Raw genomic sequence first — 18182 nt, 5'->3', positions numbered from 1 at the left:
GCAGGGTAAATTCGCAATTTCTAAAATCTTTTCGGATGAACCGATTCTAGAGATGCCATCATTGTACCGTTCAAAGTTTAAAGGGTGTGTACAGTTCTGGTTGAGGTGAGGATTTAGCTTTTATCGTTTTGCGAGATATTCAGAAACCACTCTATGAGATATCAAAAAGCATGCAATTCTAAGGGGTATTAAAAGTTCAACATTGATGAAAATAGGTTTTGAAGTGGCCGAGATATCCAAAAACAAGGTGAAACAAAGAGATCCTAATAAAGTCGTGGCCATTTAAAAACCAATTCTTATCAAATAAACGTTGAGCTAGTGCATGCTATGCTGTAAACTATCTAATACATGGTTGTAAAGCAGTCTATAATCTAGACTAGCTTCCATTTATAAATTCCCCGTTCATCGTTGAAGGCCCAGAGATGTATCGTCGCTACAAACGGAAAGAACGTCGAAACGATTGCCTGGTCAGATTCTCTTCAGTAATCAGCGTTTCCAGAATTTCTGTCTGCACGTAGTGAGTTTGTTCATCATCACCGTTACCAGTACTGAGGAGATTGCCTGCGAATCATGCCTAGTCGAGTAAGTATCATGTTTATTGCATTCAGTCGCATGTAAACACTCTCCTGCTTTCATAGAATCATGTCATTAGTAAGGTGGTTCTCCTCCTACGCCCCTTTAAAAAACATTCCAACATCATCATTGAGCTTATGCATAATCCAGGCATATTATCATAAACAAACTGTGCATGCATCAGCTACACACAGCAACTGCTCGATACATAAACCAGTTACTGTGCGTTATTTTTTCGCCCATTTTGTGATCTGTCTCCTCGTGTGCATGGCGCGTTTCCTGTATCATGTAGTAGGACCTATACAGTAGAAAATGCATGTTACATCGTTGTTTTACTTGATTATACTCTGATCAACACTGTGTACAGGTCAGAAGAGTATGATATGTGTCATATTATATTAAATAGTATATATTATATTTCTGCTGTTTTTTTTTCCTGATTACTTGGGTCCGCCAAAAGAACAAAAATGGAATAACAAAAGCAAAAAATAAATAAACACGAGTCAGCGGGCATACATTGCACAGGTCCTTTAAGAGCGACCTTGTCTTGAAATCTATCGATATCACATGAATCTTTTACTGCTTTTCGTGTAGCGGGTACGGCGCAATATTGTCCAGGGCAGTAGATGCATGGCACTGTGTGTGTGTGTGTGTGTGTGTGTGTGTGTGTTGTGTGTGTGTGTGTGTCTGTGTGTGTGTGTACAGACAGATAAAAGCCCTATATCTAGGTAGATAAGCAAGCTTGTCCGAACGAGCATGCAGGTAATATGGGAGCACGTTCATATAGCATGAAGTCAATACGACAAAATGTCAGTGATATGTTATATGATATACATACATTATCATTATTATACGCATATAATATGTGTAAATATGATATACATATACGTATACTTATGTACAGTCTGTATATATGTATATATAAAACATATGACATTTATTATCTACTGTACTTTTGTTTGCTTTATTTTTAACTTTGTATTGTTTATGTATTTTGTTTTGTTTTTGTGCCGGTCCTCTTTGTATATAAGTTTTTGTTTGTTTGTTTGTTTATTTTACTTAAAGGGCTACCATGTGAAAATAGAACGGAATAACTAATTAGATAAATAAATTAATAACATTTACTAAGGTAGTTGACGAGAGGTTCATTTTATGGTACTTTATTCCTTCTCCGAGTTTCATGCATATCATTATACCGTGATGACATGAGGTATACTATTATTAGGCAATTGCATGCCTCAAGATAAAAACCCCCAGATAAACACTTTTTAAAATATCTTTAAGTAAGGTCATCATCAAAATTAATAGAGAAAAATAAAAGGTTTTCAATGATAATGCACTTTTTGTAAACATGTCTGAAGATTTCTAAATTGTTATGATGTATGTTTTCATTTTTTTTTCTCAGCTGTAATCTCAAATATAAAAATTGATATATTTATGTTTTTCGCATCAACACTAAACTCCTCATGATACATATATATGATGTAGATGTGTAGTTCAGATTTTCTCTATGAACTATAACTTTAAATCATGGATTGAAGTTAAACTTACATTTATATACATTATATCTTTGTGACTTCGGGCTAATAGAAAAAATGTGCTTATGTGTCTGCCAGTATGATTATATGCTAATGTCGCTTCATGCGTGTGTGTGGCGTCTGTGTGTTTTGTCCCTTGGACTTCGACTTGCTATGGAATATAAAAGATAATCGCCTAAACACGAGTCTATACTTCCTTGTGACTCTTCTACCATTTATATCTTTCTCACCTCCATGTCATGAAAACCAAATGCGGAAACGTTGTTTAAGTGATTACATATGAGGGGAGCGTATATATCAAGGTCGAAGAGATTATATTTTTCTCACGGAGAACATAAATATCACCACAGCAAATAAACAAAGCGATTAAAGTTAATTGTTGATGACTGGCAGAGTGACAGGGGATGATAAATATATATATATATATATATATATATATATATATATATATATATATGTATATTTTTACTACTATTCTTTAATGAGAAGGCTTTAAAATGAGATCGTGAATCCCGAGACGAGACTAAATTCTTACTTATATACCTATAGCTGCAGCTGTGTTTAATGCACGTATGTGATGCTTTAATTTATCAGAGTCCAAATGAAAACTCTGTGTTTTTGTGCTGTTGCAGGGAAGTGACACATTTTCTGATAAGTGGTTATAGCGTATAAGAATTAGCCAAATATGAATTTAGCTGTGGTGTTGCTTTTGAATTTGAAAAAAGGGAAATTCAAATTGTCACACTTACATTAAAAATCCCACAAATAGGTTCGTAATTCCGAAAGTTCGTCTATTCCCATCTTCTCTTTTTTTTTCCGGATTATTAACAAACCCTGGGAATAACGAACCTTATTTCATTCTCGGTTTAACGAACCTTTGAACAGCAAACTTTATTTCATTTTCGGAACTATGAATCGGCATAACGAACTTTGGAAGTAACGCCACAAATGTTTGGGTTAACCAACCCTTTTTCATTTTCGGATTAGCCTAGGTATGCAGGATTTGTAAGTTTCGGAATAACGAACCTCTGGAATAGCGAACTTTATTTCATTTTCATATAAAAAAAAACAACCTGTGGAATAACGATTACCAATTAATTACTATTACCAATGGATAGAGACTGACCTGCAATATGATCATTATAATGATGTAATGAGTGAGTTGATCATAATCCTAATCATATTGAAAGTTACTGTAAACTATATTGATAACGTACTTTAATGATATACATTGCAGTTCCTATGAGAAACATAATGATAATTAGTATCGAAGACTAGGGAAAGTGACATCATCAGTCCATTCAACTTGCCGATATCACAGGTTTGTGGAACTGAATGAAGATCTAAAACCCCGAACTTTCGAATCTTTGTAGGATTTACTGTAAACACACTCTAACTTTATTTGGCTTCTCTTTTCGCTTTTTATGTAAATATCATAGTGTTTCTGATCGTTTAGTCAAGCTTAACTAAATTTGTCACATTTTTTACCATTATGTTCGCTTTCACTTATATCTGATCAGTTGCTTGTGTGTCTCTGGGTTCATGCAATATTTATCATGCCTTCCAGCTGCTACAAACAGCAATCATCATCATAAAAGAAAAATAAGAAAGGTCTTGTTTATTTTAGTTTTAAAACTCGAATATCCCCTGTGAGCTAAAGGAAAGACAATCAAACTATTTCACGTTTTATGTTGGTTTTTTTTCTTTATCACAGCGCATTTCAGTACATCAACTGATTGGAAGATCTTGATCCTCATGCTACACTCCTGGCGAAGACTAAGCAGGATTGTGGCATGTTTATTCGTCTCATGTTTTAGTGATGGAATCTTTTTTTTTTTCGACATTTTGTGACTATATTTTCTTTTCTTCTGTATGGCTGTTATTTGGCATAATAGCTCAGATGATATTACTGAACTGAAGCTGAACGCCAGCCTCAGATTTTCTGATCTTTTGTTTATTCCTGGCTGTAAACAGTGGGAATCCCCACTACAAGGTGGAAACACGCACGTCAGCTCATTGCTGTCAGCAGTAGCCATCATATGTTACAGCGTTAAGAGCCTTGAGTTCAAGGTTCAATTGAATCGCTCAGCAAGGAGCGGAGTGGGGAATTTTGTAACATGATAACATAATATGATTGGCCATTGGTTGAATTTGTTTTCGTTCGTGAGTGCACCTATGTGTACAACGAGAGCTGATAATCAATATGACATGTACGATTGTATGCCACTTTACTGCAGGAATTAGCGTTTTAATTGATTGATTAATTAATTAATTTATTTATTTATTTATTCATTTCTAATCTTTTGTCAGGGTAGCCCATTCACCAATAAATAATGGTCTTCCATGGAGCCCTGAATAATATTAATGAACATATGTACATTAAATAGCAAAACGTATATAAACCACAGATAACATATAGCACTGACAGTGAGAGTCGTATCGTCAGCGTACATAATATACTAGAGTAACACCTTCTGAAGTACACTCGGGTAGACTGTTGACATAAATTGAAAATAAAAGGGGACCAAGAATTGACCCTTGAGGTACACCTATAATTTAATAGTTGAAGAGTAGGACTTGGCTCCTTTGAATTGCGTCACTTGCTGTCTGTCACTTAAATAGGATTTGAACCAATCTACAGTCGTCTTGCTACACCCTATACACTTTAATTTATGTAAAAGTAGGTCATGATCTACCGTGTCAAATGCCTTCCGAAGATCTATAAAGGCAACTCCAGAAATGTGATTATTTTTTTATTTACTTATTTATTTGTTAATTCATCTATATATTCATTCATGATTATCTATATCATAAAGACAGCTTGTACGTCCCAGCTTCATTTAGTATGACCGTCTGTATAAGTGTACGACCAAGTGATAGCGCTCGAGCTGGTCAATTTCATGATAATACGATCTGATAATTATGAGATTAAGCTGGGACCAATTCCAACATATGGCTTACATGAATCGTCATGCATACGATTCCGTACTTATTTCACCCCCGGTATCTCTCTCTCTCCCTTCAAAGTCACCGGTCATTATCAATTGAACAAAACCATTCAAATTATTGATGTTTTAGCAGGTCTAAAACTTAAAGATTGGACTGTATTTATATCCCCCATCCAGGATATACTCAAATTCCCAAAACGCACAGAAAAAAAAAATAAAGCTCTGTCCCCAATTCGGCTCTGTGTCAAAACGATAACACAAAACAAGAAAGCAACATAGTATAATAGCTCCAGGACTACTTCTACAGATTATAGGAAAAAAAAAACAAACAAGCGAAAACAAACATACAAACAAGACCCACAAACAAGGACCCGAGGAATGGCGGAAACATCTTTGTAAAGATGGCTCTGTCAAACAAAAATCGAGACTGCATCCCGGCGAGTATGATTTCTTATACTTAGTGTTATCACGCATCTATGAAATTATGTAACGGTAGTCGAATGTTACATTGGACCAAATCAACTGAACGTTACCACGTCGGGTATAATGCCAATTAAATTATACTAAAAACCCCTTGTTTGGAATACTGTTTTTATCATCAATTTACAATCTTGAGTGAGCTTTATAATGAAAGCGGCTGGATCGAGAATATTCTTCTGTTTGTCTGTTTGTCGAGAATATACTTCTGTTTGTGGCGTAAATATTCTAAAGAGAGTGGAAAACGCTTCTAAAACACAAAACAACAACAACAACAACAACCTCAGAGTTCCTGGGTTTCGCACTGTTTGTGTGTGTGCATACATTGTACATGGAATGTAGGGCCTATGTGATCAAACAGCATACTGAAGACCAGCTGCTATTGAATTTGTGACTCAGACTGGTGTTTGTTTGTTTTTGTGTGTGTATCACGTTCTGTGTCATATGTGTCCTGTATCACTGAACGAAACTCGTGCGAATAAAGAATACGAACGGAGTGTGTGCATGGTGGTGGTGGGGGGGGGGGGGGGGAGGGGAGGGGAGGAGAGAGAGAGAGGGAGAGAGAGGGAGAGGCGGAGTGGGGATTCCCCGGATCCCGTTTCCGCTTGATTGTGTTTGTGGGATTCCCCAACCTTGCTGCGACATACTGCATGCTATACGTGTCTGTAGTAGGCTGCTAGGCGCCCATTGATCGGTAGCTCTCCATATCAGTGACTGTAGAAGAAAACCCGAAGGAAACTCCTCCTTCTCCAGCTCCCCCATCTGCTTCTAACATGTACAGTAACCATTATCCTTTGCTCATGTTTCTTTCTTCTTCTTTTTCAACTCGGGCGCCTCCGAGCTCCGAGGCCTCATGTCATTATGAGTCGTCTGCTCCGCTCACGGTTATCGTGTGTATGGCGATATGGGCTATCGATACGCATAATTTTATGCCAGTCGCAGTTCCGGGGGCCCTCGTACATAAATCACCCCCGCACCGCGCCGGCGGTACCCCAGTCAACCATTTACCCATCTCGCCGTGACCGTTTACGTGCATGTGATGCATGCATGCAGTGTAGTGCGCCTACCTCTAGCCTAGCAAGCTAGCTATAACGCTACTACTATACTCACTAGGAGCGCCAGTTGACGGGCTTTGCACTAATTGCAGTTCATGAGTTCGGTGGCAGTTATGAAATCGTCTTGCTGAAAAAACTTCCAACGCAATGACTCGTCATTTGAATACATTTCATTTGCACATTACCAAAGAAATCATGCATGTCACGTCAGAACCAAGAAATGGTGAGATATTCGTGTAATCGTATATTAGAGGTTATCAAGACCTGCAACTTGCAAGTGCAAATACAGGTCGCTCATGCAGTTTGAATAGGAGACTGACTTGCTTGCCACCCGGCACCCTCGATTAAGCCCTAACGTACAGTTAGGCAATTTCTACGTAAATGCTAACTAACGTTAGTAAATTTAATGTTAAGATGCTGCTACACTCAGTTTGCTAATAAGATCTAACGTTAAAGTCTAGTAATGCTCATGCAGAGTCTAACATGTTAGATATCTTTAGATCTAAGATCTAACGTTAACAGTTAAAGTTTATAACTGTGCAGTGTTGGACTTTTGCATGTTTAACGTTAGAGATTTGATTTTGGCATACATTACATGCCATGTTGAATAGACCATGGCATAATATGACCAAGCCAAGCGTTGTGGGACCGGACGCGTATTGTAATGTAAGTGTGCGTCTGCTAGTGTAATGAAAATGACGCACCCAGTTGAAGGAGTGTCGGTCTTTGAGGTGAAGAAGGGTGCATATTCTATGTAAAATAGGTAAGTTTTCACTCGCGAACTTAAGTGTCCGGAAACACAACCCCACATGGCACATGATAGGGTCTAATCATTCTATTTTCTGTGACTGACGATAAAACAAAAACAAAAAAGTATCTGTGTGATTTGATTTAACGTTAGATCTATTAATAGTAGATCTAACAGTTAACGTTAGACCTAACAGTTAGTTTAGTCACAATTAAGACATCAATACAGGGTCAGCTCAGTGTAGCCGAGGCTCTGTATGACCATGGACCTACTAACCGTTGTATCGCTCGTTAATTAGAAACTAATACGTGCACCTGTTAGTGTTTCTGTCAAAAGTGTCACAAAAGCATTTTGAACATGCTTTCCTGCTCTGATCCAGTGTTGCCCACTGACAGCCAGCCTAACATTAGGCCTAACGTTAGATAAAAAAAGACGGTGCTTTGAGAAATCTAAAAACTACATGCGCAGAAGATACACGTCTCTAACGTTAACTTTCTTAAATCAAGAAAAATGCATGTGTGCAGTTGTAACATGTTAGTGTATATTGCAAAATCATCGCTAAAGCAATTTCAAATTTCAAAGAAAGATCTCCACCTCTGTTCATAGTCCATGTGTAGTAGGTCCATGGTATGATGTATGGAGCTAATGTCTTTTTCCATAGTGCCATGATTTATCGGGGTGATTCAGGGTTAGGTAAATTTGCAAGAAACTGTAACGTTTGAGATGTCTATTAACTGGTTTGGCCTCTACCAGGCCCTAGTCTAGATAACAAGCTGACCAGAATGGTGTGATGAGTGTATGAGCTATGAGAGAGTCATGGAACCTTGACATTTTTAGAATCAATATTTAACACTTGCCAAACGTAATAGCGTTATCGTGGTGCTTTGCCCAGAATTATGCTTTTACTTACACTCACATGCTTTCTAAAAGCGGTAAGTCAAGTGCTCTTTCATTATGCTAGAAAAATGATTTTTTGTGAAATTTCCTCTAGAATATCTATATTGTCTTCATATTGTTGTCTACACATGACATCACTATCAGGCATAAAAACCTTTAGTATTCTCCTCATCCAGCGGTTACAACACCAAAACTTTAAAAATGCATAACTTTTGCATTGCTTGTCTGACTTTCCTCAAACTTTCACTGATGTGTCCTACTATTTCTGCTTTCACTCGGTCCTCATTTCTCTTTGGGTTGTTGTTTCCTTTAAAGTAAAGCGCTTAATCTTACCAAGCCGTGCTAACTGTGCAATGAATCTATGGGACGAAATTGAACATGCTCTATTAGCACATTTTATTCATGAGTAATACTAACTGTCAAAGCGACTATATATCATCCTTTCAAAAGTTATTAGGGTTAAAAATGTGTGTACAGGGTATTAAAGAAATGAAGAGAGGCCTCTAAAATGTGCCTATCAATCACACTATTCTACCAAAAAATGTTCCAGAAAACTGCTAAAGCTCAATATCTGTTCATTTTATGATACCGAACTTTCGAATAATTTTGAAGAAGAATTTGCTCAAAGGTTTCAGGAAATAGGGAAAACTCAAGATTGAGAGGGTTTATACCCTTTTCACATAATTTGAGTCCTCACATATAAAAATAGTCCTTGCAACTTTTTGTTGGTTTTTGTGATGCATGGTCACATATTTTTCTGCCAAAAAATTGTTGATGAAAGTTTGTTGTTAATTTTGGTAAAACTAATGTAGTGTGTAATTTAAGTAAAATATAGAACTCTAGTGCTGTACAACTTGTAAACTAGTAGAAACCATGTTTGTATATTTTATAATGAAAGAACCAATGGAATTTTTGATGTTGTTACTCATTTTGATAGTAATTCCTGTACGTGCAATGTATGTGTCACTTCTCTCTTCCTCTTTTTTTATTTGATTTGTTAACTGTATAATTTGCTCTCATACTGAATACTGACAATAGGTATAGGCTGAGGGATAGGAGGCATGGAGCAACAGCTACAGAGACATCACATACATCCCCGAATTGCAGAATTATTTGATGAAGCGTAAGTTCAAAGCTTGAATATTTCATGTTATGTGTAAATACCTTTTTCAAGACAATGTACAAGATCATTGCAGTGACAATCATGTTTTTGAATGTAGGATGGCCAAACTTGTTTTCACTGCGATATTTTCTTCCATCAGTAGGCCCTATGCTATGTACAGGGTCATTGTTCCTCATAATTCCTCTTGGTGAATGTTGTGCCTTTGAGCTATGATCCCTTTTAGTATTAAATCACAGAATTGGATGACAAAAGTGACTACTTCTGCATAAATTACATTTTATTTCATTCAGCACTGTTACTTTTTCAATTTTCTATGAAACAGTATGAATGACTATATTGTATTGGCAGCTTCAAGCATTTTTTTTTTTTTTTTTTTCAATTTGCTGTCTGCTATATGTGTGGAATATTAAATAATCATAGAGTAGCTTTTGTACATTTTGTGCGATATGATTACCAAAATGAAAGTATGCAGATATTTGGTTGTCCAAATGCATTTATGCCACTGATAATGTGTCAATGGTCTGTGAAATTCAAAGGACTTGACTGATTGTGGAAAACTTGTAACAGGAAATTCCTGTATAATAATAACAGACATTCATCAAATTACTGGATTGATAACTTATGGATGCCAATCCTATGGTACTGACATCTTCACATTTATTCTTTCAGTTCTGTGGTTGTCTGCAGGTGGAGGATTTATCATGACTTACAATCAGAGGTATTGGTAACTATATTTTATGATTTGTATGTTTTTTAATGAATATCTCTGTGTTCTAGTCAGTTGTGCATTTTAGTGAGGATAAAATAGGTGAAATGAATCTGTACTCACATTGCTTGTGAGAGAAAGAAAACAATGTACATTAGTGGAAACAGTATGATTTTATATGTATGTGTGTGTGTTTATTATTTATATGTATTCATGTATGTATGCATGTATGTATGTATGCACCTACTATATAGAGGTGTATGCCTGTGTTTGGGGGTCCTCCCCTGGAATTACAAGAGAGCCCAGAACCCCCAAATCAGATATTCTTTAAAAGTATTTTATTAAACCAAAAATGCTCCGAGTAAGTATATTAGTGAGTATGCATTCACGTTTGTTCGTGGCACATCTACGTGTGGTCCCCCTGGAGGTCAGGACCAAATTGGGGGCCAGTTTTCACATTTTGATCTTCTTTTAGAAAACACATAGATTTCTACACACTTGGCAGGTATTGTTACCAGTGTGATAAAATACAAATTATAAACACAATTGCCCCCCCCCCAAGTTTGCTAAATTCTGATGAAATGTAATAGTCTGCAAGAATGTGCAGGGTGAACTTGAGATACTCCGATGAGCACTAGCCCCACCGTTTGTTTTGAATTAAGTGAGATCTGTCTGTTTTAATTAAGCACACTACTGTAAAATTATTTATTTCACTTTTTTTACAGAATTTTTAATTTATGAAGATTATTGTTGCTGCAAGTTAGATTAAGCTGTAAAATTCACAGTTAACCAAAACTTTTTTCAAGCAATAAAATCCACTCCCCATATAGATTTTGTAGAAAGAGCAAACAAATACTAGTATGAATGACAGGGAATTTCATTTCATTCTGAGTTAGGAGGCTCTGTGATTGTGAAATTCCACAATGTTTTCATAAACTGATTTCAGTTGGAACCACATATGCAAATTTCATCAAGCAATGATGTCAGCTTTCATACGTCTCCCACTAACCTGCACATTAATCTCTAATGAATTTCTTTTCTGCAATGAAATCAGGAAAAATATCTGGTCACTTTGATTTTTTGTGATGATATGACAAGTACTTTTAAGGGAGTAGTGGTTGCAGTTGCCAAATCATTTTTTATGCCTCCGCCAACGAAGTGGCCGGAGGCATTATGTTTTCGGGTCGTCCGTCCGTCCGTCCGTACGTCTGTCCGTCCGTCCGTCCCGTTTTGTTTTTGATGATATCTCAAGAACCGTGACGTGGTTTTGCATCAAACTTGGTATGAGGGTATATCCTGGGGGGGGGGGGGGGGGGGGGGGGGGGGGAATAATACTTTGTTTGGATTTTAGGGTCACGGGGTCAAAGGTCAAAGGTCACAGGTTATTTTGTGAAAAACAGGTTGAAATTCCATGTTTTTCTCCATATCTCACAAATGGTTCAAGGTATCTTCATGGAACTTAGTATATATGCATGTACCGATGGGCAGTGATTATCTAGGGAAGTTGGGGGTCATGGGTCAAAGGTCATGGGTCAAAGGTCAAGGTCAACTCCTCAAAATATCACTACTTTCCTTATATTTATGCAATGCCTGAAGGATTTTTTTTAAACTTGATGTATGCATGTATAACCCAATATATATTCTGTGGGAAGTTTCTTGCCAAAAGGTCAAAGGTCAAAAGGTCAAAGGTCAAATGAAAGGGCTAAATTGCACTTCTTCCTCCATATCTCGAAAGTAACTCAAGGTATTATCATTAAACTTACATATTTGTGCATGTTCTACCTAACAGTGATTCTCTTTGGAACTGTGGGGTCAAAGGTCAAAGGCCAGGTTTAGATAATACTATTTTACCATTTGATACTGAAATTATACTTTTTCTCAATACCTTGAAAATTACTCAATGCATAAACTTATAAAAGGGTCAAAAGTCAAGTAAAAATCATCAGTTCCCCCAAATACCTGCACTCTGACATTTTAATCATTCATCCAATTGAACCTAGTTCTAGGAAAGTGAACATTCAGCACATTTGTGGCAAACCTGTTATTTTAATATTTTGCCAATTGTGTGAAACTGTCATCACACATTGTTAGGACATTGTACTATAGACCTATTAGGAGAACCATGCATTATGGCGGAGGCATACACCAGTCGCCGTAGTGACATTTCTAGTTTTAAGATAGTTTTGTGTATAAACTGAAGGTGATTGATTTCATTGCGTTATTTGATTGCACATTTGTTATGTGGTTGCAACAAATAAGGCAGTCTTGTGTAAACAACCTTTCTACAACTTTCCTACTACAGTAAATGTTGACATTTTTGTGCATTTCACACAAGCAGAAACTAGTCTGAAAACACAAGCAAGCAAATATTTTTGCCTGCCATCTCTTCCAATTGCTAGTTGATGTCTTTAATTGCTTAATTAAAAACATGCGAAACTCATCTTACCTGGCCATGCTTGAAATATTAATTGTGCGAAAATATCCAGTTTTGCAGTACATGCCAGACTTTGATAAAATTTTTACCATTCTGTTTGCTTGATTTTTCTCTGCTGCATACACCAATATAATCATTTTGTAACTTGAGTTTTATTTCACAGATCTTGCTCATCAACTGATGTTTGCAAACTCAACAACACACCAGAATAATGCCTTCTGTGACACAAATGCAGTGTAATTTTTTATATGAGGTTGAAAGTCATTAATTCTTTTTGACAAGGGATTTTAATGCTTATCATGAATGTCTCATTCCATTCCTTTGGTTATTAGATGGTATCTTTAACTCTTTGCTGAATAGTCTTACATGTCCTGATTCATCAAATACTATGCTTGCATACAATATGATAGATACAGTCAAACCTGTCTATAGCGGCCACCCAAGGGAGACGAAAAAATTGGCTGTTATAGACAGGTGGCCGCTATAGACAGGTAATCCAACTTTGTGTGCATTGCTTACATGTACATGTATCATCGTTGTATCCTTACATGTACATGTATCATCGTTGTATCCTTACATGTACATGTATGTGTGTACATGTGTACACACCGTGTGTTTCATGCATTTAATCATGCCGGTGTATATGAAATTGTTGCACAGTAGTATGTGTATTGTCGTGAAGAAAGCTTAACACTAGTGCATTATTATGACTGAATGAGGGATGAATGCAGCAGTGTCAATCACTGAATGTTGCCCGCTTGTCTACAGAGCAGAAAAACACTAAATTATCGGCTCGGCTATGGCTCCATTGGGTTTTTGGCTGCTATAGACAGGTTAAAATCTACTGCGGGAAACAAAATTTGTGGCCGCTGGCTGCGTTAGACAGGTGGCCGCTATACACAGGGTCTTTAGCAGGGCTTTTCTCTCGCGGGGATTTTTCAGTGGGCGCTATAGACAGGTGGTCGCTATAGACAGGTGGCCGCTAAGGCAGGTTCAACTGTACAGTATAAAGTTGAATACAGCTTGACCATGGAGTCTCTCTTCCCATGTTCTGATTACTGTATATGAGGTCAGATTCTAATGAAGACTTTTGCTGTTTTCTCTCACGATATCAACATGAACAATTCATGGACTTCTCTCTTCATTCCAAATAGAAAAACTGCCAAAAAATGCATTTCTCAATTATGCAGTGTCAGTGTGAGAGAAATATGATGCATTAGCAGGTCTTTCGACACAAGTGCAAATACAAGTCCAGACATAGCTCTTATTTATGCAGTTTGACATGTCATTACCTCATCGCCTCTTTTTTTCAGAGATGGATCCTTGACTTCATAGCAACTTTGCAGGCAGAAGCAGAATATTTGCTGAAGGAAGGTGTGAAGCTGCAGGATACAGCCATATTGCATACTGCAGCCAGGTTATTTGTTGATTGCCTGCAGCTGTATAATATATTACTGGAAGATGACTACTCTGGAGGACAGAGACATGAGAAGGGGCGAGAAAGGGCATATATCAGACATGCACATGCTTGTATACTTTTGGTAAGTTGTCTGATGCCACAATATTATGATTTTTTTTTCTGTTAGTAGTAGAAATGGGCCTTTTATAACAAATTAGCCAGTGGCAGGGAAGAGGTTATTTGAAGAGCAACAATCAGCACTTTGATGGATCCATCTCAACTTCTCTGTACTAACCCTCATCTGATCCAACTTCTTTACGTGCCATGTAGAATCAAATGTGTGTGCCCAAGCATTTCCTTGTTAGCTCACCTGAGCCGAAGGCTAAAGTGAGCTATTGCGATCGCTCTTCACCTGGCGCCCACAGGGGGGGGGGGGGGGGGGGGGGGGGGGGCGTAAACTCCCCAAAATTAAGGAATTTTAAAAAATCTTTGTCTCTAGAACTAAAAGTGATAGAGCTAAGTTAATATTATGAGTTAGTACATCGATGACTGTAGTTTCAGGTTTGTTCATGGCGGAATCAGAGGTGCCCCCCTTGGGACCCAGGGGAGAAGGGTAGGGAGGGGCTCTAATGGGGCCGAAATTGTACATTTTCATCTTCTTCTTGAGAACCCCATGACAGATTTTCACTGGACGTTCCCTTCCCTGTGCCGTGTAGAAAAGCAGCTTTAGATTACGCAAAGACGCAACCTATAAAAAATTGTACATTTTCATCTTTTTCTTGAAAACCCAGAGATGAATTTTCATTCTCCTTTGTCTCCCTTTATGGAGTAAACCCTTCTTTGGCTAAAAAATGTAAGAAGCTATAGAACCTGGCTAATGGTGAAAATCATTGACAAAACCAGAAATAAACTATGCAAACAGAAAAACTGACCAGAAATGAATATCATTTATTAGTGGAAACTTGAGCAAAGAAAATGGGATTCCATCAGGATTCGAACCCAAGACCTCTGGATGCTAGCCCGGTGCTCTACCAACTGAGCTATAGAAAGCCCTAGTTCAGTGTTCATCCTAGAAACCCTAAATTCTCAATGCTCGAATGGTCAGAAGCTATAGCAGTGTGTTATTGTGTGTGACACACACGCAATTGAACCTGGCATAAACCCGAAGGATAATTCAACTTGGAGATAAATGTGAGAGATCATCAAAGTGATGCAGCTTTTTGAGTATGTAAAAACACAAACAAAAAAACTGACCAAAAATTAATATTATTCTTACCAAAAATGAATATTATTTATTAGTGGAGAATTGAGCAAAGAAAATGGGATTCCATCGGGATTCGAACCCGAGACCTCCACTAATAAAAACCAGAAATAATTACAATTGTGTAAGCAATTGATGTAAGTTTGGCTTCAGCCAGGTAATGGTCAATAAAGGTACAAAATCAAATTATTGCAAACAGGAATTACTGATCAGATGGGCTGATGAAGCATCCAGGATTGGCATGAAACTGTCCTCAGAATTTGAAACAGTATGTCCAGATGCAATGATTTAAATTTGTATAAACAAGTACACTTTATTCAAGAAAGGTGACTGCTTGCTGAAATTACCCTGTTATTTCAGTGCCTTTTATATTTGAATTATAGGCAGTAGTGTCAGTGTATCTGTGGGTGCAGATGTAGATGTCACACTGGCCTATTAGATGAAAAGGATTTCTTGAGTGCCCTCTTTAAGTTACATGTGCCTATTTCTCAGCAATTTCCTGAATTCATGATTCTAAACCTATTCATTGATATATTTAATTGTCATGATTGGATATTTCTGTCAATGGTGAATTGTTGATATTAGTATGATAGTCATATGTTTTGTCAATGTATTTTTCAAATAATTTTGAAATGCTTGCAATTCAAATACCAGATAACTCCAGCCCCACCACAATTACTTATACTGTCAAAGCAACAGTTAACTTAGAGAGTGGTAGGTCGGTTTAAATACTTATATTTTATATTCAAGTTAAATACATTGTACATACAGTGTATGTTCGTACATCATGCAAGTGTTACTTTTGACACTGGAGAGCTTGCCCAAGGACTGCCTGAATTAGGATGCAGATATGATTGTCCTTGAGAGTTTCTGGTTAAAACTATGGGGAGAGGGGACTCCATTATAGTGCTATTAGAGGCACCAGGGCCCTAAGAAGGGAAAAAATGAGATGAGAAGTCATGTGGTGGATGTGATGTTATGGAGGGATACTACAGTGACCTTACGAAGCGTGAATGATCATGATGTAACAGTCAAAGATTATAGTGCACCACTGCAGTGCAGCTTGTTTATAATCTTTGGTCACAATTGCTACATCATTTAACAGGGTAGTGTCCTATTTGGAAAAAGTGATGTCATATACAATGTATTCCAAATAGTATTTACCGTAGGAGTATCGAATATGCCAACATTTTGAAATAGTTGAAAATGCATGTAATCATGTGAAGCTCTTTCATGCAATCATGTATTATAGAATTGGTAGTGAGAATCCTGCAATCTCATTCGTCGAGAGCTATATGTTGATTTTTTTTTTGCTGGCTGCATGCTGGGTCACAGTGGTAAACATGTTAATAGCGCACCTTTAGCAAGAGTATGCGCACTTGTACACGTAGCAAAGGTTCACGCATCAAGCAAGCGTTTGTGCACTCAGTACAAGTCGCCTTTTGGCTAAGAATCATGCATCTAGTAAATACTGGATGCATGGTTTTGAAGTAGTGGATGCATGATTTTCGGGCTCTTGTCTGTGGCAAGCCAAGTGGAAATGCATCCAGTAAATTTGCCATTGGGTAACATGATAGAAAAATTGACTTTGGCAAGAAAAATATCCCTAAATATGGCATTCTGTAACACAGATGACGCACTTGTCTTTTCTTGCGTCAGTCGGAATAGTGTGCATGCGGTAACTATGGAATTTAGCCTAAACGCACTCGGCTTTGCTTTGTGGGTTAAGCATTCCATAGTTGCATTATGTGCACAATTCTGACTCAAGCACTTCGACACGTGCGTCATTTGTAAACTAGCAGATGAGTTTGGGATCCAAAGTGTATTGAAGAACTACCGGTAATGCTGCAAACTTGATTCCAAGTAATGAAATTTTCGATAAGAATATGAGAATCAAACAAAAATTATCACATTTTCCTAAACAATTTGAAGAAAAAATAAATCTGCTAACTTGATCACCTCAGTAAACCAGCCAATTGAAACTTTTAATCACTTTTTATAATTTCTTTCACCTCTCTAGGCAAATGGACATACCGGAAGGCCAGATTGTTGCGTGCGTTTCCTTCAAATTGCCAAATGCAGTGTACAAAACGGTGAGTCATCCCTGTTGAAACCTACTACACAAGTGTTGTGCTCTGAGAAAATTTGGGTACAAATACCGAATTCAAACATTTTGCATGTGTCATTAACCAGCACATGATACAGTACATTTCATATTTACATGTAGGTCCTTGAAACAATGTTGGGTGTGCATTCTGAGGTATTGTTCATTCAGTGTGGTGGCATACTCAGCTGCTGTTCTGAATGTGTATGTGTGTTTGCAATCGTAGCAGTTAGTCTGGTCAATGTTTAGGTATGATTGTACAAGTCACTCAAGCCAATAACTAGAACAAACCAAGGCGGAGATGCCTTCCAAGGAACTTGCTACAGAATGGAAGATGGTTGTTTTGTAGAGATGTACATCTATGCAGGCAGGTCCTTGTAAACTGACAGTAGCACCAGTTTTATGAGATCACAGACTTGGGAGGAGGAAGAGAACATTGAGAGAATATTGGGAAGAGAAAGAGAGAGGGAAAAAAAAGGAAGAGGATGAAGGAAAGGGAAGAAGAAATGAGTTTATGAAGAAGCAAAGAAGAGGGGCATGGGGAAAAGGAAGGATCAGAATGCTATCCTCTAGTTGTAGAGAGATCAGTTTAAAGTGTGGAATCTGTAGACTGGAATAGTTTAAGTTTTGTTGAGTCACTGTCAACATTTGCTTTTTTTTTTGTTTTTGTTTTCTCTGTGCAGTGTCATGGGAATGTGACGAGCGGCAGACTCTCACATCTGTCATTGAATTTAAACGTGCACTCCTGAGTAAGCCTCCTTCCGAGAGGGTGGCAGCCAAGCTGCGAGAATGTCACCATCAGCTTCTGAGACTGGCTCCAAGACAAATGGTACCATACCACTTCGTCATTGATATGAGACACGTAGAAAAGTCTGCAGTATACGCCATATATTTCACCAGTCTAAATTTTCGTGAATCA

At 37.6% G+C, this 18182-nt stretch overlaps 1 protein-coding gene across 4 annotated transcripts in view; it reads left to right on the top strand.

Moving 5' to 3' along the window:
• Window positions 1-414: 414 nt before the first annotated feature.
• Window positions 415-18182, top strand: part of LOC139743806 (3'-5' exoribonuclease HELZ2-like) — a 73001-nt gene continuing 55233 nt past the window's right edge. For 2 of the 4 annotated variants that reach the window (XM_071654263.1, XM_071654261.1), the window contains exons 1-6: window positions 415-582; window positions 9275-9359; window positions 10029-10077; window positions 13813-14040; window positions 17180-17252; window positions 17947-18092. In XM_071654263.1, coding sequence (XP_071510364.1) covers window positions 9298-9359; window positions 10029-10077; window positions 13813-14040; window positions 17180-17252; window positions 17947-18092 — 558 coding nt within the window. In that variant the 5' untranslated portion in view covers window positions 415-582; window positions 9275-9297. Of the gene's footprint in view, window positions 583-6274; window positions 6312-9274; window positions 9360-10028; window positions 10078-13812; window positions 14041-17179; window positions 17253-17946; window positions 18093-18182 lie in introns of those variants that run through there. The other 2 variants (XM_071654262.1, XM_071654264.1) reach the window with 2 other exon arrangements.

This window comes from Diadema antillarum, unplaced genomic scaffold (genome assembly GCF_040938485.1).
Source record: "Diadema antillarum isolate AM-2024a unplaced genomic scaffold, OU_Dant_1.0 seq00001106_RagTag, whole genome shotgun sequence".
In the NCBI taxonomy this organism is placed as follows: domain Eukaryota; kingdom Metazoa; phylum Echinodermata; class Echinoidea; order Diadematoida; family Diadematidae; genus Diadema; species Diadema antillarum.
This window is presented reverse-complemented; position numbering and strand designations above follow the sequence as displayed.